Source organism: Engystomops pustulosus, chromosome 4, assembly GCF_040894005.1.
Source record: "Engystomops pustulosus chromosome 4, aEngPut4.maternal, whole genome shotgun sequence".
NCBI classification, from domain to species: Eukaryota; Metazoa; Chordata; class Amphibia; order Anura; family Leptodactylidae; genus Engystomops; species Engystomops pustulosus.
Genome location: NC_092414.1, coordinates 197,205,490 through 197,231,762, shown reverse-complemented (window position 1 = coordinate 197,231,762; position 26,273 = coordinate 197,205,490). Strand labels below are relative to the sequence as shown.

Genomic DNA, 26,273 nt, shown 5'->3' with positions numbered 1-26,273 from the left:
CTGTGAACATATACATATAAAGGAAGTTATAGATGAGTATATAGCATACCTAACACCATTTTATCATGTGATATACACGATGGTTATACATTCTGCACAATTTGTGATGTGTTTGAGAAGAAATGTCCCAGATATTGTTAGATAAGTTGTCACATATTTATATATAGAGATATATCGGCTCTTACAAGACCAGCGTCTGCGCCTCTGCATTATATAACTCTGTGCCTCAACCAGGCTGTCAGCTGTTTCCAATGACAACCAGCAGAATTGTGAATACAGCTCTTACAGAAGCTATGACTCAGGAGAATGTTTCCATGCAAGACATCCCCTTTAATTAAAAGCTTACCTAGCCTTTTAACAAGCTTTGCATAAATCAGTGGCCCATATTTACTAAGAAAAGTGCAGTGTGTACTATGTGCAGTTACCTGTGTAGTGTGCAGGGGGCGCTAGATTCACTATTTCTGGTGCACGCCCTTCATAAATCTGGTGCCCCCTGCACTGCTACATCAGAGTGCACCAACATTTTTTTTTGCTGCGCCTTTAACATGGGCCGTGCAACAATTTTCTGTTGCAGAAATTTGTGTCACATGATGACTAGCGCAGCCGCGACACAAAACAGTCGCGGACACATATATGACGCGAACACTTCTTAAATACATTGCAAGTTGTTTGCACTGAAAAGAATGTACACAGTCCAACAAAAAACTGGGGCATGTCCTTTCTAAAATTCCATCTTTTATGTGACATCTCACAAGTTTACCTATAGAAAGAAATCTTCTCCAAAGTCATGTGATAATAGGTAGAAAAGAGTCATATTTTGTGTGAGATAAGTCAAGTTTTGAAGCTGCTGCGGAGAGGGTCAGTTCATACTTCACTATCTTTGTTTCTATAGCACCTAAAAACATTCTTTTTGGTGTCATAATAAAGATATGTGATTCTATGTGCTACAGAACCAGAGATACATACAGTTAAAGAAATAGGTGAGAGTTTGATCTTTATCTGAGGCTCAGATTTATGTATTTAATTGCCTCTATCTCTAGTTCTGTAGTTTCTTATTCCTATCTTTAATATGACACCAAAAGCATGTTTCTACGTGCTATAGAAACAAAGATAGCGCAGTCTGAAGTGACTGCCCCTGCAGCCTCTAAACTTCACTCGTCTCAGGTAAAACATGACTCTTTTCTGCTCATTGTCACATGACTTTGTAGGAATTTTTTTTGATAGGCAAATGGGTGGGATTTCACATAAAAGAGAGAATTCAAGAAAGGACATTTCATCCCCGTCCTGAGGGGGCTGGTAGTGTTAATGGGGTAAAACCTTTAGGACTTTAGGGGATGAAACAAGCCATATGAATGGAGAAGGAAGCATTGTTTTCTGATAGGATATACTAAAAAGTTTCTCTTAACGCAATGCACTATGGATTTATGAAACATTATTATACGGTTGTTTAACACCTTTCCATGTCATACAATCTCAGCAGGGTGGAAGGTCCTGACCCACTGGGCTGACACTCTGTATACTGGGTAGGGCAGGAGGTTCCTCTCCCTTTGCTGGAATTCACTTTCCCTTCATTCCAGGCTGCGGTGCATAAGAAACGAGACAAACATCCTAAAACTGAACCAATGCCCATGGAAACACCCAAAACACTCCAATACACAAGAACTGCAGAGTACTGTACGAGGGATTGCAGCTCTATGGTCCTATGAGGAGGAGGAGATAAGCTGTGACATCATCTATTGTCAGTAGTGATGTAATGATGGGTCAATGTTATCTATATAGAAGTTATTGTACAGGGAGGGGGAGGAGATAAGCTGTGACATCATCTATTGTCAGTAGTGATGTAATGATGGGTCAGTGTTATCTATATAGAGGTCATTGTACAGGGAGGGGAGGAGATAAGCTGTGACATCATCTATTGTCAGTAGTGATGTAATGATGGGTCAGTGTTATCTATATAGAGGTCATTGTACAGGGAGGGGGAGGAGATAAGCTGTGACATCATCTATTGTCAGTAGTGATGTAATGATGGGTCAGTGTTATCTATATAGAGGTCATTGTACAGGGAGGGGGAGGAGATAAGCTGTGACATCATCTATTGTCAGTAGTGATGTAATGATGGGTCAGTGTTATGTATATAGAGGACATTGTACAGGGAAGGGGAGGAGATAAGCTGTGACATCATCTATTGTCAGTAGTGATGTAATGATGGGTCAGTGTTATCTATATAGAGGTCATTGTACAGGGAGGGGGAGGAGATAAGCTGTGACATCATCTATTGTCAGTAGTGATGTAATGATGGGTCAGTGTTATCTATATAGAGGTCATTGTACAGGGAGGGGGAGGGGATAAGCTGTGACATCATCTATTGTCAGTAGTGATGTAATGATGGGTCAGTGTTATCTATATAGAGGTCATTGTACAGGGAGGGGGGGAGATAAGCTGTGACATCATCTATTGTCAGTAGTGATGTAATGATGGGTCAGTGTTATCTATATAGAGATCATTGTACAGGGAGGGGGAGGAGATAAGCTGTGACATCATCTATTGTCAGTAGTGATGTAATGATGGGTCAGTGTTATGTATATAGAGGACATTGTACAGGGAAGGGGAGGAGATAAGCTGTGACATCATCTATTGTCAGTAGTGATGTAATGATGGGTCAGTGTTATCTATATAGAGGTCATTGTACAGGGAGGGGGAGGAGATAAGCTGTGACATCATCTATTGTCAGTAGTGATGTAATGATGGGTCAGTGTTATCTATATAGAGGTCATTGTACAGGGAGGGGGAGGGGATAAGCTGTGACATCATCTATTGTCAGTAGTGATGTAATGATGGGTCAGTGTTATCTATATAGAGGTCATTGTACAGGGAGGGGGAGGGGATAAGCTGTGACATCATCTATTGTCAGTAGTGATGTAATGATGGGTCAGTGTTATCTATATAGAGGTCATTGTACAGGGTGGGGGAGTAGATAAGCTGTGACATCATCTATTGTCAGTAGTGATGTAATGATGGGTCAGTGTTATCTATATAGAGGTCATTGTACAGGGTGGGGGAGTAGATAAGCTGTGACATCATCTATTGTCAGTAGTGATGTAATGATGGGTCAGTGTTATCTATATAGAGGTCATTGTACAGGGAGGGGGAGGAGATAAGCTGTGACATCATCTATTGTCAGTAGTGATGTAATGATGGGTCAGTGTTATCTATATAGAGGTCATTGTACAGGGAGGGGGAGGAGATAAGCTGTGACATCATCTATTGTCAGTAGTGATGTAATGATGGGTCAGTGTTATCTATATAGAGATCATTGTACAGGGAGGGGGAGGAGATAAGCTGTGACATCATCTATTGTCACTAGTGATGTAATGATGGGTCAGTGTTATCTATATAGAGGTCATTGTACAGGGAGGGGGAGGAGATAAGCTGTGACATCATCTATTGTCAGTAGTGATGTAATGATAGGTAAGTGTTATCTACAGTATATACAATTATCGTGTAGAGAGTGGGAGAAGATACAAACATTAAAACCACTGTATTACAATTACATTATTTTGGTCACAGGAGGCTGCCGTAGTATTCTGTTTTCCCTAAGGTCATGCAATTATTTTTTTTAACAAAACAAAAAGTGTTTTTGTGTTTCATTTTTAGATTGCAGGTAATTTTATTAGGTTTGTGAGGCTGGCCAGACTATCAGAAACCTCCTTTAATGATCACCTAATTCGTGAAGAGAGCAATTATCCGCTCCTGGCCACATAAAATTGACCCGTTCTTTCTACTTTAATTTCCATTAGACAAGCACTAAGATGCCCACAAATCCCAATAGTCTGACATCTGTTAAATATAGTCCCACAGCACAATTTTACTCATGCAAAGGTAGACAGAACGGCGACTGGAGATCTAGGAACAGCGGGAAAAAAATAAATAAAACATCACGGGAAAATTTCTCACCCAAGCTGAGCCCTATGTGATGTCATATGAAAGTGATCCTTTCCAGATTTGCTCCTCTCCGTGGAGAACTCCATGGTGACCTCTTCCAGCCGTGACTTATCACTTCAACATTTGACTATGCTTCAAGACCACATTTCCACACTGTGCCCCTAAAAATAACACAGTCATTTACAGTATAATGTCCCTTGGATATAAAGTACCTTGACTATAGTTCCCAAAAAAACCTCCTTCCATCCATATTTAGTGGGAATGCGGTCTACACTTGGTGAGCCATTCATGGGTCTGTGTTAGAGCCCTATTGGGTTTTCTGAATATATCAGGACAGTATTACAATCCATAATTTTTTTAATTCTGGTGATAAAGTTTTCCACACCTGTGCAATCTGTATGTGATCATTCTGACTTCAAACTTTTATTGTGAACACTGTGCCCCTAAATAATATACATCCCTCATACCTCACAACTGTGTGTATCTACTCCTCACACCACAACTGACCAGACTTTGCTCCCCGCATATATAACATCTACCCCTCACACCACAACTGACCAGACTTTGCTCCACGCATATATAATATCTACCCCTCACACCACAACAGACCACACTGCGCTCCTGCATATACAATATTGACCGTTCGCACCACAACTTGCCACACTGAAGCACCAATATATATCATATTTACCCCTCTATCACGAAAGAAGCAAAAGTCCAGCACCAGTGGCGATCTTCTTAATGCCTAAGTCATATTTGCCCCTCTCACCGCGACTGAGCACACTGTGTTCCCTGCATATTTCATATATACCCCTCACACCTTGACTGGACATACTATGCCCCCCACATTTCTCATTTCTACCCCTCTCACCATAACTGACCACACTGTACCACAAATAAATATCATATTTACCCCTCATACCATGACGGACCACAAGTGCCCCCATAAATATTATATATATATATATATATATATATATATATATATATATATATAAATATCCCTTACACCACAACTGACCACACTGTGCTCCCAGTATATCATATATACCCCTCAAACCACAAGTGACCACACTATGTCAGAAAAACGTGACACAATCAGACCATTCCCCCTTTCCCACACCAATTATGGCGGTCACACCTCCTTGGACACACAAAAATCACAAAAGTGTGTAGCCTAATACAATAGCGAGGATTGAATTCTTGCATTAGGTTATATATTTTTTTTAAAAACTATTAGGCAGCCAAAAATATCACAAGTTTCCTTATCCTGTTGTTTAATAGTTTATGACCAATCATCTGAAAATCAGCACTTTTTTATAATTTTGAGTAATAAAAAAAACTAACCTACTACCCCCTCAGTTTGGGGATGAAATGTAATTTCTAAATGTCCCTCTTTTATGTGAAATCTCACCCAGTTACCTATAAAATAAAATCTTACAAAAACAGGCAAATATGACTCTTCTCATCCCATTTTTTAAATGAGATGAGTCAAGTTTATCTTTGGTTCTATAGGACCCAAAAACATGCATGTTGTCATATTAAAGATATGGATCTCATCTTTCATATCAGGGGTATCACTATAGAAGCTGAGAAACTGGAAGCTAAGGATATACCATATATACTTGTGTACAAGCCGTTTTTTTTTTAGCACAAAAAGTGCCTATTTTGAGCTGCCTGAAAGTCTAGTTCTACAGTTTATAGCTCACAGAACGATAATCTGGTACTGATGGTATTTGAAAGATGAGATTCTTATCTTTAATATGACACTAATTGCATGTCTCTAGGTGCTATAGGTGACACTGTAAGAACTAAACATGACTCATCTCATGTGAAAAGATGTCATATGAGATATGAGAAGAGTCATATTTGCCTGACTTTAGGTAAGATTTTTTTATAGGTAACAGGTGAGATTTCTCATAAATGAGGGAATTCTAGAAAGGATATTTCATCCCCTACCTGAGGGAATTGCTAGTTTAGTGGGGTAAAACCTGGTGACAGGTTTTCCTTAAAGGGAGTCCCAAATAAATAATAGTGCTATGTATAGGGCCTTAAATAGCAGCAGAAGGTATCTTTGTGTTCACAAACCAATGAAGCAATTAAGTCATTATTTTTTTATGGATATGCCAATCAGCCTGCAAGTGCACCGGAGGCGGGACACATTTGTGTACAGACAGCAGTAGGTGCTCTCTTGCTCTTCCGAACTCACCGCCTAATGCCACAGCTCAAGATATGAATACAATGTAGACTTCTACCTGTGTTTGGTTTGTCTTTACCCAAATCTAGTAAATCGGTCCCGCCCCCAGTGCACTTACCGGCTGATGTGTATTTCTATAAAAAAGTGATTATCCCTGTATTGTTTCATGGGTTTACAGTCACAAAGCTACAGTATTTTTCGGATTATAAAGCCCACTGGAGTATAAGGCGCACCATCAATAAATACCTGCTAAAACGTCTAGGTTCATATATAAGGCGCACCGGATTATAAGGCGCACCTGATTATAAGGATGAATGACCAGCAGGTGGCAGACCTGTGCACAGTTCAAGGCAGCTGTTGTCTGTCAGTACGGTTCATATATAAGGCGCACTGGAGTATATAAGGCGCACCTTTGATTTCTGCTGCCCGGACATGGCAGTATTATTGATTTGGGAGGAATTTGGACCTGACAGACTACTTTTTGGTGCGGTTATATGTATTCTATAATAGTGGAAAGTGGAGACTATAATAAGGAGCTGTATTATGCTCCATGGCTAGAGTTAGTCATACATTTCAGATGCTCGTGTGGCTGACAGCTATTCCTCCTGACACCCCGATACACATGCATGCCAGGCTTGTATATGTACACATTATAAAGCGTCTCCTGGGAGAGGCAGCGTGTCCCATTAGTATATAGCTCTTTCATCATTCTCCTCATTCAAGGTTGTTTCCTCTGCTTCCCCCTCCCTCCCGTTATCTCTCATCTCTCCATCCATTCCCTCCGCTGACCTCCATACTTTCTCTTTCTCTCCCCCTTTCACACACTCTTCCATCTGTTGCACTTATCCTGACACCATTTCCACGACCCCCCCCCCTTGAAGCCTTCTATTCTTTCCCAATTAATCCGAAGTGACACCCCAATGCTCCTTGTGAATCCCCTCCCTGGACAGGACAGTTCACAGCTTCTGAGTACGGGGAGGGGCACTGAGACACTGCCTGGATATCTGCAAACACAAGAGCAGACCTTAGAAAGAGACCTGCACCTGCAAGGGACTTCAAACCGTTTGACTAAGGTGCATTGTCATGTCCTATGTGTGGGAGAATGGGGGGGGGGGTTGGGGGTGTGTAGATTTATGCAATGGGGGGTGTATAAAAGGATAGGGGGGATATGACTCTGCAAAGACTTTAATGATAAAGGATGAGTAGATTGTATGGGGGGATTATATAAAAAATAGGGGCGCGGTGTGAGATATGTATAAGCCTATGTATATGTAACTGTGCAGAATTCTACATGATGTATTTGTCATAATGAGAGTGTAGTAGATACATCAACAACATCAACGAGAACAGAGCGGGATCAGAACGCACATTCCCAGCAATGAGATAGCTATTTTTATGTCTACAGTCTCTCCTTCTGCACCTATCCCCTCTAATACAGCTATGGAAATTGTGACCTTATTCCCTATTAATTATTCATTTACGATTTCCTGCATATATCATTAACCCTTCTCTCCCAACAATCTGTATTGTCATGGAAAAAAAAACACAAGATCCGCAGCTTTTATAATGTATATTACACTGTGCATAGCCCTGTATTTTAACCCTTTCATTGTCACGCTGCTCCGGGCACATAGTCTTTGTAATGAGTTAACTCTTTGTTGCGTTTGAGCGTTCATTTTTTTTTTTTTTGGTGAATTTATTTTGTCACCTAAGAATTCCCCAGATGGGCCGAGCTGATAGATTCTAGAGGACACGTGACCTGCCGGGTGGGGCGCGCCGTGCTGTGCATTGATAAGGGACTGAAGTGTGTGGTGACCACGTGTAACCCATCAGAGTGCGGGGAACACTGGCTGTAACCCTGTGTGGGCAAAATACTGAATAACTAATGTCTGATTCTGGAGGGGTTTTTTGTGTTGTATATTACACAGTGGCTGAGTTACATATATACAAGTTACATGTATACCAGTACAGCAAATAGTCCTATTGTATGTGCATATGTATATATATAGAGAGATATACATATAGACAGAGAGAGAGAGATTTTATTTATAGAGAGAGATATATATGTACAGAGATATATAAATAAGGACTATTCGCTGGACTGGCATACAGGTGGTCCCTTATTTAAGGACACGCGATTAAGGGTGATGCCACACTTAGCGATTTTCGTCCGTTTTTAAGCATGCGTTTTCAGTTAGTTTTTGATCGTTTACCATGTGATTGGCTACAAAGCAGCCAAACTCATGGTAAACGGTTAAAAAACGGATGCGTTTTTAAACGGACTGAAAACGCATGCTTAAAAACAGACCAAATACGCCATGTGTGGCATCACCCATAGGCTACATTCACACTAACGTATGGAGGACGTATATACGGCCGATATACGTCCTCCATAGACGTCAATGGGCGCACGGCACCCTATGGGAGCGGTACGGTGCCGTACGTGTGCGGCACCGTACCGCTCCGTACCCGGAAAAATATAGGACCTGTCTTATCTTTTGCCGTAATACGGCGCCGTGCGCCATTACTTCCTATGGAGTTATGAACGCGACGATAGCGGAACGTGTGAACGCGCCCTTAGGGTGAAGACACACATGGCGTTTTTAGGCCGTTTTTGGGCCGTTTTTAGTTAGTGCGTTTTCAGATCGTTAAAAACGCATGCGTTTTTGAAAAACGCATGCGTTTTTGACCAGTTTGAATTAAGATAATTGGTCAAACCTGTCAAAAACGGCCTAAAAACGCCAAGTGTGTCTTCACCCTTAGGGTGATGACACACGTACCGCTTTGTCTACGTTTGCGTATGCCACACCCACCGCCACGGTCACGTGCGTTTTTGTTCGTTTTTCCAAAATTGCGCAATGAAAAACGGACAAAAACGCATGCGTTTTCAAAAAACGCATGCGTTTTTAAAAACGGATGCGTTTTTTAACGCATGCGTTTTTAACGATCTGAAAACGCACTACCTAAAAACGGCCTAAAAACGCCAAGTGTGTCTTCACCCTTAGGGTGAAGACACACATGGCGTTTTTGGGCCGTTTTTACTAAGTGCGTTTTCAGATCGTTAAAAACGCATGCGTTAAAAAACGCATCCGTTTTTAAAAACGCATGCGTTTTTGAAAACGCATGCGTTTTTGTCCGTTTTAGGGGCTACTTTTTCATAGTTTTCCTCTGGGTAGATGATTGTTGACTTCTTGAGATGCCTCTATAACGTACTTAAAGGGGTGTTCCCATTACAGAAAATGGATGTTATGGTTTGTATGATAATAAGTTATGCAATACTCCAATATACTTTCTATATCAATTCCTCATGGTTTTCTAGATCTCTGCTTGCTGTCCTGCTATAGAAAGCTTCTATGTTACTTCCAGTGGACAGGAATCTGAGCCGGGTCACACAGGTGCACGGCTCGTTATATCACAGACAGTAATCAGAGCTGTGTGATATAATGAGCCATGCACCTGTGTGACCACTGGAAGTAAACATAGAAGCTTTCTATAGAAGGACAGCAAGCAGAGATCTAGAAAACCGTGTGGAATTGATAAAGAAAGTATATTGTACAATTGTATAGCTTTACATTATTCAATCAATAACATTTATTTGCTGAAATGGGAACACCCCTTTATAGGAACTGGGCCCAGTTGTCAGACTACATGGTGGGCACATCAATGGGCTGAGAGAAACATGGTTGGTTGTTTCTGCTTGCCCTCTAGGCCATGGAAACCTGTCAGGAAGTGTAGGTGTTTCTAGGGTTATGTTCATATACGCAAACATTTTTGCTTTGTTATAGGAGCACAGTTGTGAACAAAGGATTAAAAAATGCAAAAAATTATTAATAAAATATGAATAACAGAAATATCAGATGTGTGAAATTAGGACATGTCTCTTATTCTATTATTATTATTATTATTATTAATATTGGACACCCCTATACTGGTGATTGTAAGAACATTACCCCTTTCTCCACATTGCTGGGGTCCTGTTCTGGTGAAGGTCCCAGCAGTTGGACCCTCACCTCATCAGCTTATTATCCTGTTGATAGAAATAGAGATAACTTGATAGGTTGGTACAACCCCTTTAAGTTAAAGTGTATGACACGGTTGTGGACATGTAGGTCCTTTAGGTTATTTCCCTACAGATGGATCTGCTGATTCCTGATTGTAAAGTGTTTGTGGTGTCATTTCCCACGTATCATGAATATAATGCGGTGCGCTTCCTATATTATAGGGCCGGTTTCTATGGTTACACAGTATATTATGGCACCTCTTCACTATGTTTACATACTCACTCTCCACATTTCCCTCATTGTCCTATATAGTGTGAGAGGAAGTGCAGCGTGTCCTGTATGGTCTGTGGGAAGGGAAGCGAGTGGATGGGATTGGGAAGGGGAGCGAGGCCGATCCATGGAAACAGAACAAGAGGTCAGACAGAAGCGCATCTTCACTTTCCTCTGCCCTGTCATTCTCTCCCCTCACATAAATATAATTTCTTTATTTATATAGCGCACACAGATTACGCAGCGCTGCACAGAGCTTCCCAAATTGGTCCCTGTCCCCAATGGGGCTCACAATCTAATCAACCTAGTCTGTTTTGGAGTGTGGGAGGAAACCGGAGGACCCAAAGGAAACCCATGAAAACACGGAGAGAACATACAAACTCTTTGCAGATGTTGACCTGGGTGGGATTGGAACCCAGGACCCCAGCACTCCAAGGCTGTGTTCACCATCATTTTTGTGGTGCGTCTTTAACATAGGGCGTGCGACACAATTTGAAAGTTAAATACGGCGCTCAGGCTGAATAAGTCGTACTGTCCGATGGCGCGCCCCCTAAGCTGTGTCGCATGGAGGCCAGCGCAGCTGCGCCACAAAAGGGTCTTGTGCAACACAATCGTAGCGCAGTCTGAATACAGTGCGCGTAACCCTTAGTAAATAAGCCCTTATATGTTTATAAATATATACAGACGGTCCCCTACTTAAGGACACCCGACTTACAGACGATCCCTAGTTACAGACGGACCCCTCTGCCCACTGTGACCTCTGGTGAAGCTCTCTGGATGCTTTACTATAGTCCCAGACTGTAATGATCAGCTGTAAGGTGTCTGTAATGAAGCTTTATTGATAATCCTTGGTCTCATTACAGCAAAAAAAAATTGAAACTCCAATGGTCACTGGGAGAAAAAAAAAAAATTGTCTAGAACTACAATTATAAAATATACAGTTTCGACTTACATACAAATTCAACTTAAGAACAAACCTTTGGACTCTATCTTGTAGGTAACCCGGGGACTGCCTGTATATCAAAAAAAGGAAATTGGTAAAATCTAGACTCAATTTAAGAGAATATCTATAAAACAATACAATATGTGTAATTCATAAGTAAAATCTAGCTGTAAAATTGTATAAATTGAACAATAAATAAAAAAAAAATAATAAAAAGAAATTGTCTTATATTGTCTTTACATAAATATAAAATAAGATAGATTCCCAAGTGATCATTCATAAAGTAGTCAATGGTTGATGGACCTATGGCAGTGGTGGCGAACCTATGGCACGGGTGCCAGAGGCGGCACTCAGAGCCCTTTCTGTGGGCACCCGGGCCATCGCCCCAGCGCACCAGACAAGACTCAAAATAATCTTCCTGCAGTTCCAAGCAACTTAAAAGATGCGGCTTTCAGTCATATTTTGATACTTATTTTGCTACTTGAGACTGTAGGAAGAGGGAGAATGAGTAGACAGGGTCTAATTATTTTTGGAGGACCTCCTGCTGGCCCCACAATTTTCTGTGTACAGAGGGAAGCTGGAAAGAAGCTAAAATGATGCTAAATTTCCATCTTTCTACTGTGTTGCTGTCCTCAGGAGGCCAAAATAATTGAAAGTTGTTGAACAGGGAGCAATAAGTTACTGCTTTAATTTTTGGTTGGCACCTCGCGATAAATAAGGGGGGTTTTGAGTTGCAGCTTAGGCACTTTAAAAGGTTCGCCATCACTGACCTATGGGGACCAATGATCATTTATCATTGGTTTTCCTGGGCTTTTTGGCGTAAAAAAAAAGTCTCAGAAAAGTCGCAATTAGGTTTTTGGGACTTTTCACTGCTAAAAAAATCTCACAGGACCTCTTCATTAATCTGGTGTAAACTACTGCTAGTTCAACACCATGCAAAGCCAGATTCATGATGTATGACTTTTGCCATAAAAAGTCTCATAGTCACTCCAGTCCCCTGCTGGTGTATATTCCAGGACTTTTTATGCATTTTGAGAGTTTTTTGGGACTTTTTGAAAAAGAAACACAAATCCCAGACACAAAGTAGATCATACAACACATGCAACACAATCCCCTTCTAAATCACTGTCCCAGCGGCGCAAATCCCAAAACCCATGAACAGTCCAACGGAAATGCAATCCGTGGACTCTTAGTAAATAAGCCCCAATACATTCCTTATGAGTGGAGCTAAGTCCCGGGGACAATATATACACTGTGAGGGTGCACTAGGTGCTGCACTTACCTATATTGCTCAATCGAGAGTTGAAAAATTAATTGCAAGAGTGTGGTTGCAGCATAGTTATCATATGTAATGCTGTGCAGCTTTTATTACTTGGGTATCTGTGGTTTGTATAGACTGTATATAGCAAGGACCAAGATGGTCCAATACCACATTGGACTGAAGATCCCTGAGCCCACTAGGGATAAACTTAAACTCTCTATTCTCTGCTGAGGCGAGTTATAGAAGGACACCCCCTCTAACCCTTACAGTAGTAATATATCCGGTTCTCCATGCAGTATCTCACATTAGGGGTGAAGAGACACTAATTGTAAGTGTCAGGTCCGGCTTTGTAGCAGATGATTGCCCCTGATGCTGCCCCACATCTTTCTCCGGGTGGTGCTGCCTTAGGCAAGAGGCTCAACTTGCCTCATGGCTGGTGAACTCCATCCTCTAGGGTATCCACATATCATCAGTAGTGTTAATAGAATGGCTGGTAATTTTGAGACATCTTTGGTGCTTTGTTTTATTAGGGGTCTGTTATTGTGTTAGAGCTTGGGCCTAGCAAAAGATCCACCGATACTACGGTCAGTCAGCCAATCTCTAGTCTAATAAGAAAAACGTGGGTGTATACGGGAGAACACTAAAATCTCATTTCCATAGTCTGGTGTTCACGATTGCTCTGTGCCCATAGGGATAATACTATGGTATATTATTACACGCATGAGACAACGTCTTCCTATGGTCACCATGTTATTATTACTCTATGACTAATATAACAGAGGTTTAGTATATGTAAGGTAAGCCCGTAGGGTCAGAAGTAAGGTATTGCTGCAAATAGTCTTGTTATTAAAGGGAGTCTATCGGCTCCCAACCCATGGAACAAGTAAAAAACAGCAGTATTTGGGGCACGTTCTGCGTTTTCCAGATACACCTTTCCTGTTTCCCAGTGATCTTTCATTTCAGAGAAAATTCTAATTTTTACCCCTATGCAAATGAGGTGACTGGTGCACTTGGGGCGGTGCCTTGATTAGGAAGTTGTCCTATTACACAGTGCTGTTCTTTTTGTGAAGTGTTTTGTGTGATTACCTTTAATAGGTGATAGATGAGCCAGAGGGGTATCTGTATGTGTGTATGTGTATCTGCAATGCTGTATATTAGATTGTGAATCCTTCTAGAATGCTGAGGGTTTCGTAATATTGCAGCTCAATGTAGCTCAGTATAATAGGTGATGAGCCGGAGGGGTATCTGTATGTGTATCCGCAGTGCTGTATATTAGGTAGATTGTGAATCCTTCTAGAATGCTGAGGGTTTCGTAATATTGCAGCTCAATGTAGCTCAGTATAATAGGTGATGATATATATTGTGTATTAATTTGTATTCTTTTGGTACCAGCAGAGACAGAACAGAACTTAGGAGGACACGTGATGCAGAGCAACGCACAATCTGGTAAGAATTACTGTATAAACGTTATAAGCTATGTATACTAGGCAGCATTGAAGGCATACATCATGTCCATAGGAGATATCATGTAAGGTCTCAATTTTATGGCAAACCAGAAGATGTTTATGGTAGTAATCAGCTAAAAGATTATGTATATCCAGGACTATGGACTTGAAGGACTCGCAAGTAAAGTGGACAGTCCACAAGGACTTTGAGCATTGGAAGCGTAAAACATAACAATCAATGAGATGCTACTCAGCCACCATCAAATGGAAAGTGAGAACTCAAGCCTAAAATTGTGTGGACTGGTAAACACCACAAACCTAAGGAAATTATGAGAATGGGTTCACACCATGAACTTGAGTCCTCAACACTAGTCTGAAATGTTGATGCCACTGTTCACGGATACCCTCCAGAAATCTGAAATGATAACAATGGGTGCACACCACCTGTCTGAAATGAGATGGAAGGGTCCTCACTACTAACAGGTTTAAATGATGGATGACCAGTCTGTAATGATGAGGATGGGTCCACACCACCAGTCTGTAATGATGAGGATGGGTCCACACCACCGGTGTGTAATGATGAGGATGGGTCCACACCACCGGTCTGTAATGATGAGGATGGGTCCACACCACTGGTCTGTAATGATGAGGATGGGTCCACACCACCGGTGTGTAATGATGAGGATAGCTCCACACCACCAGTCTGTAATGGTGAGGATGGGTCCACACCAGTCTGTAATGATGAGGATGGGTCAACAACACCGGTGTGTAATGATGAGGATGGGTCCACACCACTCTGTAATGATGAGGATGGGTCCACACCACCTGTCTGTAATGATGAGGATGGGTCCACACCACCAGTCTGTAATGATGAGGATGGGTCCACACCAGTCTGTAATGGTGAGGATGGGTCCACACCACCAGTCTGTAATGATGAGGATGGGTCCACACCAGTCTGTAATCATGAGGATGGGTCCACACCACCAGTCTGTAATGATGAGGATGGGTCCACACCACCAGTCTGTAATGATGAGGATGGGTCCACACCAGTCTGTAATGGTGAGGATGGGTCCACACCACCAGTCTTTAATGATTAGGATGGGTCCACACCACTCTGTAATGGTGAGGATGGGTCCACACCACCAGTCTGTAATGGTGAGGATGGGTCCACACCAGTCTGTAATGATGAGGATGGGTCCACACCACCAGTGTGTAATGATGAGGATGGGTCCACACCACCAGTCTGTAATGATGAGGATGGGTCCACACCACCAGTCTGTAATGATGAGGATGGGTCCACACCACCAGTCTGTAATGATGAGGATGCGTCCACACCACCAGTCTGTAATGATGAGGATGGGTCCACACCACCAGTCTGTAATGATCAGGATGGGTCCACACCAGTCTGTAATGATGAGGATGGGTCACCACCACCAGTCTGTAATGATGAGGATGGGTCCACACCACCAGTCTGTAATGATGAGGATGGGTCCACACCACCAGTCTGTAATGATGAGGATGGGTCCACACCACCAGTCTGTAATGATGAGGATGGGTCCACACCACCAGTCTGTAATGATGAGGATGGGTCCACACCAGTCTGTAATGATGAGGATGGGTCCACACCAGTCTGTAATGATGAGGATGGGTCCACACCACCAGTCTGTAATGATGAGGATGGGTCCACACCACCAGTCTGTAATGATGAGGATGGGTCCACACCACCGGTCTGTAATGATGAGGATGGGTCCACACCACCAGTCTGTAATGCTGAGGATGGGTCCACACCACCAGTCTGTAATGATCAGGATGGGTCCACACCAGTCTGTAATGATGAGGATGGGTCACCACCACCAGTCTGTAATGATGAGGATGGGTCCACACCACCGGTCTGTAATGATGAGGATGGGTCCACACCACCAGTCTGTAATGCTGAGGATGGGTCCACACCACCAGTCTGTAATGCTGAGGATGGGTCCACACCACCAGTCTTTAATCAAGAGGTGACAACTGTCCACCATTTGTTATGCCCCTGTCAATCCTTTAACACATTGTGACCCAATTTCTGACAAGCCATCCTGAAGATCATTACTTCAGCTAATATTCTCTAGAAATGATTCTTCTAAGAACCAGGGGATTAATGGAGATTATCACTATTAAATCCAGAGTAAGCTTCAAATAATTAATTGTGAGACCCTCTTTTCCACTGATATCAATCCACGCCTTGCCAGACAAGGGTCCTACCACATGTCCATTGTGTCCAACATCTAGAGAGCAAGCAAAGGACATCTAAAGTATAGATAAAACAAACGTAAACCATAAAGACTATGAAATAATTCTCTCCTTCTTCTGTCCTATAGATCTCCGGTATACACACAGAACACTGAAACATAACAGCTGAATGGAAAAGTTTCCCAAGGTAATATCTACGAGGACATCTACATTTCGTAGTTCTACTAACAAACTATCCTGATTATTCGTAGATACCAAAAGGGGTAATTCCCTAGAGATCATCAGCCAGTACTAATGGGTCAGGCTCCAAGAAGAATCCAGGGATTGTCTTCTTTTGACATTCCTAGTGCTCTTGATGGTTGGTGAAGAACACTTGGTCATCGAGGATGGTAACTGAGCTTATGTGTACATCCCTAGTGGTTTGGTATGAGAAAGAATGAAGGGATTTTCTTTCTCCATATCATGGCATCTACATTTAGATGTGGATCCCAACCTTAGGATTGTCACTTATTACGCAGCCAGAGATTTCCTTGCATTCAGGACATGGATTTCCTCAAAAAGAAAGACATGCTAATGATTCGGAGGATTAACCTACAAACCCATATGGTTACAGTCCCTTTCGGAAACCTCTTCCATTATTCTAAGACTCAATACACTTTCTAATTACACATTAATTATCAGGTTAGAGATATAGTATTGAACAGTTGGTTTCCAGACCCTCCTATATATGGCCGCAGTGGCCTTGTTATTATCAGTAGTGGATTATAATAAAGGCTGTTTAGGCCGTAGCCCAGTGCCCCAACAAATTTTATACTGAGCAGGTCCTTCACCCATGAAATCCTTATACATCTGTTTCTGCTCTCAATAGACATGTATACAATAGCCATTTCAGGACCTTTGAAGGTCCTCCAAAGGGCCAGAACCCACAGATTAAAAGCAGACGGAAGAGGTGCATCCTCCATTCCCCAAGAAGCTGATTTTAGTACCTTATATAGAAAGTGATTCCTGACTTGTAGGGATATACTATTCATACAGCCCAGGGTAGTCTTTTTTAATGTTAAAATTTTATTGAGTTTTAACACACAAAATATAAATAACAAAAATCTCACATATTAATATGTAGAGATACAAATACAAAAGAAATCAAGTACATTAAGCTGGTGCCAATACAACTCGGTAAACCCAGGGAATAATACAATATGAACACAACCAATGAAGGGGGTCAGTCCTCCCAGTCGGGAGAGGTCTACCCGAATACTTCAAAGCTGAGGGTAGAGGGCAAAAAAGAAAGGACAGCAGTATAGGGAGAAAGAAAAGGAAAGGAAACCCCACTGCCCCCATCCCCGGCACCGCCACCAGTCAACTCCTATGACTCATCTGGCTCCAATGGCAGGTCCCAAGTTAAGTCAAGGTACCGAGGTGAGGAAAGTAGTGCGGTTTAGTGGAACCAGGTTTTCTGGAAGCGGGATGCTCTCTTGGGATCCTCCTATGCCAGTCTTATTCCATCCCTGGTTGGTATGTACGTCTCAGGATTGTTCTATCTATTTACAGACCCCTCTTACATCTCCGGGCAGCGTCACCTCGTCCAGAGGGCCCAGTGTGCCAGGATCCCCCTCTACTATCACTGTGAGTAATACCCCAAGTATTGTTCTCAATGTTAATTTCTTAATGGACTGTAGACATGAAGATGGATTATATACAGCTTAAAGGGGTCAGCCACTTAACCTCATGTATTTTGTAAAGTGTTGGGGGGCAGGATATTAGGTAATTTACCAATATACATCTATTAATAGTTCTGCTCCGTTTTCCTGATATGTAAGTGAAGTCTCCTGTCTTTTACCCCATCATTTTACCTCCTGTCTTTTACCCCATCATTTTACCTCATGTCTTTTACCTCGTCATTTTACCTCATGTCTTTTACCTCGTCATTTTACCTCATGTCTTTTACGTCATCATTTTACCTCATGTCTTTTACCTCATCATTTTACCTCATGTCTTTCACGTCATCATTTTACCTCATGTCTTTTACGTCATCATTTTACCTCATGTCTTTTACCTCATCATTTTCCTCATGTCTTTTACCTCATGTCTTTTACCTCATCATTTTACCTCATGTCTTTTACGTCATCATTTTACCTCATGTCTTTTACCTCATCATTTTCCTCATGTCTTTTACCTCATGTCTTTCACGTCATCATTTTACCTCATGTCTTTTACGTCATCATTTTACCTCATGTCTTTTACCTCATCATTTTCCTCATGTCTTTTACCTCATGTCTTTTACCTCATCATTTTACCTCATGTCTTTTACCTCGTCATTTTACCTCATGTCTTTTACCTCATCATTTTACCTCATGTCTTTTACCTCATCAGCCAGACATTCCTGACCATAAAATGGCCGCAGATTGAGGGTCATGTGATCTCTAATTCGCAATTGTTTATACTATCTGACCTCATACACATAGATTATAAGTGGACAGGATTACAGTAATGGCTTCTCATGACCCGTTACCTTTCAATGCTTTCAGGCTCGGATGGACAGTCGTGTCCTGGGTTACAAGGATCTTGCTGCCCTCCCACGTGATAAAGCTATCCTGGATATAGAGCGCCCAGACCTGATGATTTACGAACCACATTTCATGTATACCCTTCTGGAGAATACAGAGACGCTAAGGAGTCGAGAGGTAACATACATTACTGTTAGTAAAATTGGGATTTCTAAGCCAAGGCTATTAACCCATTTTATTTTTCTAAAAAATAATTGAAGTAAATAATCTATTAGAAAATTACAGAGGTACATCATTTTACAAATAAAATCTCAATTTTCCATCACCAACATTTTTGTAAATACAGGCAGTCCCCTACTTAAGGACACCCGACCTACAGACGACCCATACTTAAAGACGAACCCCTCTGCCCACTGTGACCTCTTATGAAGCTCTCTGAAAGCTTTAGTATAGTCTCAGGCTGCAATGATCAGCTGTAAGGTGTCTGTAATGAAGCTTTTTTTGATAATCCTTGGTTCATTTACAGCAAAAAATTTTGAAACTACAATTGTCACTGGGGCAAAAAAAATTTTTCTCTGGATCTACAATTATAAAATATACAGTTTCAACTTACATACAAATTCAACTTAAGATGAAACCTGTGGACCCTATCTGCTTGTACTTATATTCGCCATGAAATAATTTTTGAGCACCTTTGTGTTTTGTGTTGTGTCATTCCTCTTGTTAATATTGAAAATATTTGAATACGTTGACAACTGGGCGTTATTGATTGGTTTAATCTTTAAAGGGATTTTCAGACTTATGAAACTGACCATACACCTTTAATAGCAGTTGTCTGATATACCGCCGATTTCCTAATTTCTTCTGGCAGGTGTAAAAATATTATGAGTAATTATTTATTCACGTTCCTTAAACATATTTTGTTTTGCAGCGATCACTGTCCCCCAAGTCTATTTCTCCACCTCCGTCACCTGAGGTAAACCGATAAATAATGGTGGGGTTTAAAAGGGGATGTAGTTAATGGATAAGGATGGATAGAAGGGACGTTAGAGAGTTAGCTGGGAGACCACAGAGGAGAATATTGCAGAAGTCCAAACAGGAGATGATATTTTGTAGACTCTGGATTGAGGAAGGGTCGGATATGAGAGATGTTCTTGAGATGGAGACGGCAGGTTATAGTAAGGGTCTGTATTTTAGGCTTAAAGGATAAGGCAGCGTCAAAGATGACTCCAAGGTAGTGGATTTTAGGGAGCCATAAATTGTGACGGTTAGGTCTGGTGGGAGGGATGTGTTAGGTGGAGGAAAGAGTTTTGAGTTCTATTTTGTCCAGTTTTAGAAAACAGGAAGAAAAGAAGGAGGATATGGCTGATAGACATTCTGGAATTTTGGCTAGAAGAGAGGAGATATCTGGACCAGAAATATAGATCTGTGTGTCATCTGCATAGAAGTGGTATTGGATACCATGGGACATAATTAGATGCCCTAGGCCAGTGATGGCGAACCTTTTAGAGCCTGAGTGCCCAAACTTCAACCAAAAGCCGCTTATTTGTTGCAAAGTGCCAGCGCAGCAATTTGTTTCTCCTAGTTCTTTGACAACTTTCATTCTTTCAGCCTCCTAAAGACACCAACACAGTTGAAAGGAGGAGGGCAAATTCACCTATCATTGTAGGAAGATTCTTTGAGTCCTGTCCAGTGAACTTCATGCTGTGGTGATTGCCTGGGTGCCCACAGAGAGGGTTCCGAGTGCCGCCTCTGGGACCAGTGCCATAGGTTCGCCACCACTGTCCTAGGCCCTGGGTTTAGATGGAGAAGAGTAGGGGTGCCAGAACAGGACCTTGAAGGATTTATTATGCAGATTTTTTTCCTTGAATATTTTATGTTGTGATATGTACAATTAATCGTTGCCACCTGCTTGTTTGGTTGTAAAGTTCTTTATTTAAAAAAAAAAGTCAGGGATGCCAACAAAGAGGGGCGAGGTGAAGACGTAGTATGGGAGTGATAGACACTGAACGTCCAGTTAGAGAGGCATGAGGAGATCCTCTACAAAGACCTTTAGACCTGTCATAATTTTAGTTTCCTAATACACAGGTCTCTGCACTCTGGGGTGACAGCAAGTCTATTGTAAGTAGTTCCCCTGTACCCGGATCTCGTGGAGGAACCAATTCTCCCAGATCAGGACTCCACCATTTCCACTGCCCAGGTAAGATTGAGGTTTGCATACACAGAATCAAGAATTATAAAGAGCAAGCAAAATCTCACATTTCCCTTCTACTTTTTCTTCAGAGATTTCTCAGACTCAGCCCAATCTGTACAAGAAGCCACCAATCTACAGACAGAGAGGTGAGGAGACCCTGATGACCATACAAGTACTGTCTGACACCACTTATCTCAGCCTTGTATCACATATGGTTACAATGCTCTTGTTTCAGAATCCCCACTCTCCACCAGACTGTTAGATGACCCCATAGTTGAGTCTTCAAAATTTCCAGCTGCAAAACCTCCAGACCCTAATCAACCAGCAAAGATCGAAACAGATTACTGGCCATGTCCTCCTTCCCTGGCTGTTGTAGGTAAGAGAGAGCCACCTCTTGATTCTTCACACCACAGATCCAAGAGAAGAACAAGGTCCAATGTCATATTTTCTGTCCTTAGAGTCAGAGAGGCGCTATCGTAGGGAATCCAAAGGCGAGGAAGAGGGTGAAGAAAATGAGGATATCAAAGGACTGAAAGAACGGCACATAGTAGAACTGAACAAGGTGAGGACCAGCATTGGTGTATTATTATTAGTATTATTATTATTTAGAGCTCCATTAATTTCATGGTGCTGTATATTCAATGAGGGGTTTACATACTCTACATAAAGAGGTGGGTTTTCAGGTTACGTGTGAAAGTTTGGAAAAAGGGGAACTGTTTGACACATTTCATTAGAGAGTCAAAGAGTATGTAGGAAGCACAAAAGATCAGATAACAGAAGACTTGTGAAAAAGAGCAGATAACATAAGAGTAGAGGACAGGTTGTGGACAGCTTTGTAAGTCATGATTAGCATTGTAAATTCGCTCTGCAATGGGTAACCAGAGGAGAGACTTGCAGAAGGGAGACAAGGAGCAGTGAGTAGAGCGATGGATTAGCAGATTTAAGGATAGATTGGAGGGGCGTTGGAGAGTTACCTGGGAGACCACAGAGGAGACCATTGAATTAGTCCAAGAAGGAGATGATGTTGACATAGACTAGAATTTCTGTAGACTCTAGATTGAAGAAGGGTCGGAAGCAAGAGATGTTTTTGAGGTAGAATTGGCAGGTTGTAGTAAGGGCTTGATCTAACATTACTCCAGAGCAGCAAACTTTTGGGACTGGGGAGAGTGTGGATAGGTCTGGTGGGAGGGTTGTGTAAGTTTTAGAAAGGGAAAGGAGAGGAAAAATGATATAGCGGATAGACGCTCTCGCTATTAGATCTGGGCCAGAGATAAAGACCTGAGTATCCTCAGCATAGAAGTGGTATTGAAAGCCATGGGACTTCTTGAGCTGTCAGAGGTCAGAGGTCTACATGGAGAAGTAGAGGTCCTAGGAGAGACTTTTGTGGGACACCAATGTAAAGATTATCCCCATGGTCTTCTCATTCATACTAGTTACCTTTCATCTTACAGATCCAGTCTAATCTAGGAAAACTCATCCTAAAAGAAGAAATGCAGAAGGTAGGGACGCCACGAAGGAAAACTCGTTCTCTGCCAGACCGAACCCCAATCTACACTCGTAAGTACTCTGACGCCAAACCTCCTTATATTAAAGGGATATTTCAGGATGTATTTATTGATCATGGTCTGTGTCCACAGCCATTCACTCCGCATATGGAAGAAGCAGCTTATCGAGGGTAGGTATATACCACAGCATGCACATATCAGAGTTCTCATATACTCATTACTGTTAACCAAGCTAAGGATGATAATGGTGTCCTCTATCTCCCCAGCTTCAGTCTGCAGAGTTCCACCACCCAGACCGGCAGAGAGACATTACAGGTGAGGAGAAAACATGGGGTCTGTGTTATTATAATGGATAGGACAAAATCCTATGGGGATCACAATAAATATGGTGGTGATGCCCAAGACCGAGCTCAGAACCTCCAAAGTACAAAATACACATAATTATGTGTATTGGGAATTGTAAGACATCTTAGTGCAAAGGGAGAGTTAGACAGGTTAGGCTTCTTAAAGCCTAATGTCCTAAAATCTAAAAAAATAATATGAAAGTGGGAGGGAAGATCAGCTCCGTAACGCATAGGTACTCAGCACTCTCCCTGTCAATCACTCTGTGTGGGAGGGGTAATGAGGATTCTCACTGTCAATCACTGTGTGTGGGCGGGGTAATCAGGACTCTCACTGCCAATCACTGTGTGTGGGCGGAGTAATCAGGACTCTCACTGCCAGTGTGTATGCGGAGTAATCAGGACTGTCAATGCCAATCACTGTGTGGGAGAAGTAATCAGGACTCAATGTCAATCACTGTGCGTGGGCGGGATAATCAGGACTCTTACTGCCAATCACAGTGTTTGGGCGGAGTAATCAGGATTCTCACTGCCAATGGGCGGGATCAGAAATGGACATTGTTTGTATTAACAAGCTTTATGAAATATCTTTACTAACCAAGGTACTTCTGTGTGTGTTTTTGAAGGATTTCAGGTAAGCATTCATAGGGAAGGGATGGGGAAGATGGACTCCCAGCATCAGGATTTGGAACAACCCGAAATGTCTTGTGTGTCCTATAGAACGGTGAAGGGCAGAGGACCAGGATGGACCGGGGGAACTCTCTCCCCAGCATGCTGGAGCAGAAGGTAGGTAATAAATCATTGCTGAAAATAGGAATTGTTCTAGCAACCATCAAATATCACTTTCACTGTATAGATTACTATTCATATTCCGTCCCAATTTTTTCCCATAGAGTATAGCAATGTGCACGTCCAGTGCTAGTGGTGGACACATGTCTCAACCCCCACTCACTGTCAGGTGGTTGCCAATAGAAATAGCTCTTTGCCCTGCTTGTCAGGGAAGGAGCAGAGGCTGCAGTACAGGGTAGTATAGCTGAGAAGTGTTTCTGCAAGGAGTAAGAAGGGTCTATATTATCAGCTGCCAGAGGCAGAAGGAGACTGATTTTGTTCATGGTCATAACTAGCAGTACCAAGTGGAACACATGGAATTTCTTTAGTTTCAAATCTCTATTAATTACCATAGTACAACTATGTAGAATTGGGTATTAATATGATTTATAGAAAAATCCCTTTATGGCCTAAAAAATGTGATAATGGCTCGGTAATTCTATATTAAAACTATAATGAAGAAGTCTTCTCCAATTTGCAAGCCCAATATCTGAGCCTACCAGAACACAGGATTTCACGTACACCAGGCCTAGTACATATTTACATCCTTACTGGGTTGAATGGTGATACAAGTTTATTAATAAATGTGAACATAATCCGCCTACATTCTTCACGACCTGGTAAACGCGTTAACCCTTCGTCACTGTATATTGGGACTTTATACTCTAGAAAATCATCACCCATTGCTTTGTGCTGTAACATACTTGTTTTTCTGATCCATTTTCAGATCTTTCCTTATGAAATGCTAATTGTGACAAACAGGGGGCGCCAGAAACTACCCCCTGGGGTAGATAAGACTCAGCTAGAGGTAAGTAGATATATCATTCCTGGTAGCTGAATACTTGCTACGTCATTAGCTGTTCTCTCCAGCTTTCTAATAAAGATTTGGCATGGTCGAGTGTGCATGACTTCCCCATAGGGTGCCGGATTACCGGATACCTATGGGGCTGGGTTATCAATGCTGAAAATTAAAGGATCATGCTGATCCTTCCCTTAAAAATTCATCTATTAAAAAAAAAAAAGTTGGATACCCCCAAATACTTCAATACCTCATACACACCCAATGGGATGAAGGTTTGGGATAATCATTAGGACATCTTTATTGCATACTTGGCACAGCGCTGAGCTTTGTACAGTGGCCGCCCATGGTATTGCAGTTCAATTCCAAAATCCAAGGCTATGGGGTCACAATCATGGAGTTGGGAATTTGGTTCATCAACTCCACAGAAAACCCCTTTAATACAATAAATTACTATATAAGATAATAACATAATTTTACATGTCCTTCTACAGAGGTACCTCTCCCCTGAGGATTTCCAGCGTCTCTTCTGCATGACACTGGATGAATTTGTAAAGATGCCGCTGTGGCGAAGAAACGAGCTGAAACGAAAACTGCTTCTCTTCTAGGGACACCGCTGCCCTTTCACCACTAGGGAAGAGCAGAGTAATGGGGGTGACTGGAGGAGATGGACTCTACCATAGAGTGTGACCAGCATGTCTGATATGAGAGACCTCATGGGGGCCGGAGAATCAACCTAAACTCATGTCAATCATCCAATCTCAATCACGGACCCCCTCCTCCCCTTTACTTAGGACACCTCAGACTCCTATAGGACCAAATTAATAAATATATATACGTTAGCGCCCCCTTAATTATGCAACTATCATACCGAACACTATTCTGTATGATGGATCACTTCAACACACAATTGTCTACGACAGATCACGTATACACAGAACAGATACTTTATATAGACAAAATCTTACTAACCTATTGCGACGAAACCTCTCCTGTTCACAGTTAGTTATGGCGATGGACATATCAGGCTGCACATAGCTTCTAGGGTCTTTTTCTGCACATATTACAGCATTCACACCTACCCGAGCGTAGAATGCCGGCGTTGTTACTCTTACTATTACATTACAATTAGCGAGTAGGGGCGGAGGTGACGGTACCCCCTTTGTTATAAGCTGCCAGCGCTGTGTGTGTGTTATATGGGCGAGTGCTTCGAAGTTTACCGCATCCCCGTATTTTTATTTTTTTTCATCTCCCAAAGATCAACCTGGCACTTATCTCCAAAAACAATGGCCGTTTTCTACCCCCGCTCTTCTGCTGCGTGTGTTTCTTGATATGCAGAATTTTTGGTACATGCTCTTTCCTGGTCACATGTGCTCCCATGTACGTCCCACATCCGTGTTTCATCCCATGTCCATTAGCGCCACCCTCCACGTCACACATGTATACCTTCATATACTCCACCACCTTGAACCCCTCTTTTGTGACACCCTATAACTCTCACTCGTGCCTATTATCTTCTTCATACGTGTCCCGTGTCTACTTTTGGTGTTGAAGCTTTTTCTTTTTCATTCTTTTTGGCTTCTGATGTACAATTAATATTATTATTATAGTTATTAAAGGTTACTGAATATTCAGACTTGTCTATCATTCCACAGTCCAGTGTGGGGGGATATTCTGCGGTATTCTCATTCTACACCCGTATGCCTATGAGTGGGTCCGTGTCGTGAACAAAAAAAACGTGCCATAAACGGACTTGCTGAGTTCAGTCCAGTGCCGCCAATTTCAGTCCGGGAAATCCGTCCAGTGTA

General features: G+C 42.0%; 1 protein-coding gene across 10 annotated transcripts in view; it reads left to right on the top strand.

Moving 5' to 3' along the window:
* The window catches only part of DMTN (dematin actin binding protein), a 29,556-nt gene extending 3,457 nt beyond the window's left edge, over positions 1-26,099 (top strand). For 4 of the 10 annotated variants that reach the window (XR_011855102.1, XR_011855098.1, XR_011855105.1 and 1 more), the window contains exons 2-16: positions 14,010-14,060; positions 16,420-16,478; positions 17,843-17,917; positions 18,820-18,975; positions 19,730-19,774; positions 20,887-20,998; positions 21,082-21,138; positions 21,228-21,368; positions 21,451-21,554; positions 22,444-22,549; positions 22,630-22,667; positions 22,764-22,812; positions 23,465-23,624; positions 24,394-24,474; positions 24,960-26,099. Coding sequence is in view for 1 of the 10 variants with exons in the window: in XM_072149361.1 (XP_072005462.1) it covers positions 16,461-16,478; positions 17,843-17,917; positions 18,820-18,975; positions 19,730-19,774; positions 20,887-20,998; positions 21,082-21,138; positions 21,228-21,368; positions 21,451-21,554; positions 22,444-22,549; positions 22,630-22,667; positions 22,764-22,812; positions 23,465-23,472; positions 23,559-23,624; positions 24,394-24,474; positions 24,960-25,073 (1,170 nt within the window). In the remaining 9 variants the exon portion in view is untranslated. Of the gene's footprint in view, positions 1-7,003; positions 7,213-14,006; positions 14,061-16,419; positions 16,479-17,842; positions 17,918-18,819; positions 18,976-19,729; positions 19,775-20,886; positions 20,999-21,081; positions 21,139-21,227; positions 21,369-21,450; positions 21,555-22,443; positions 22,550-22,629; positions 22,668-22,763; positions 22,813-23,464; positions 23,625-24,393; positions 24,475-24,959 lie in introns of those variants that run through there. The other 6 variants (XR_011855100.1, XR_011855106.1, XR_011855099.1 and 3 more) reach the window with 4 other exon arrangements.
* Positions 26,100-26,273: the final 174 nt, after the last annotated feature.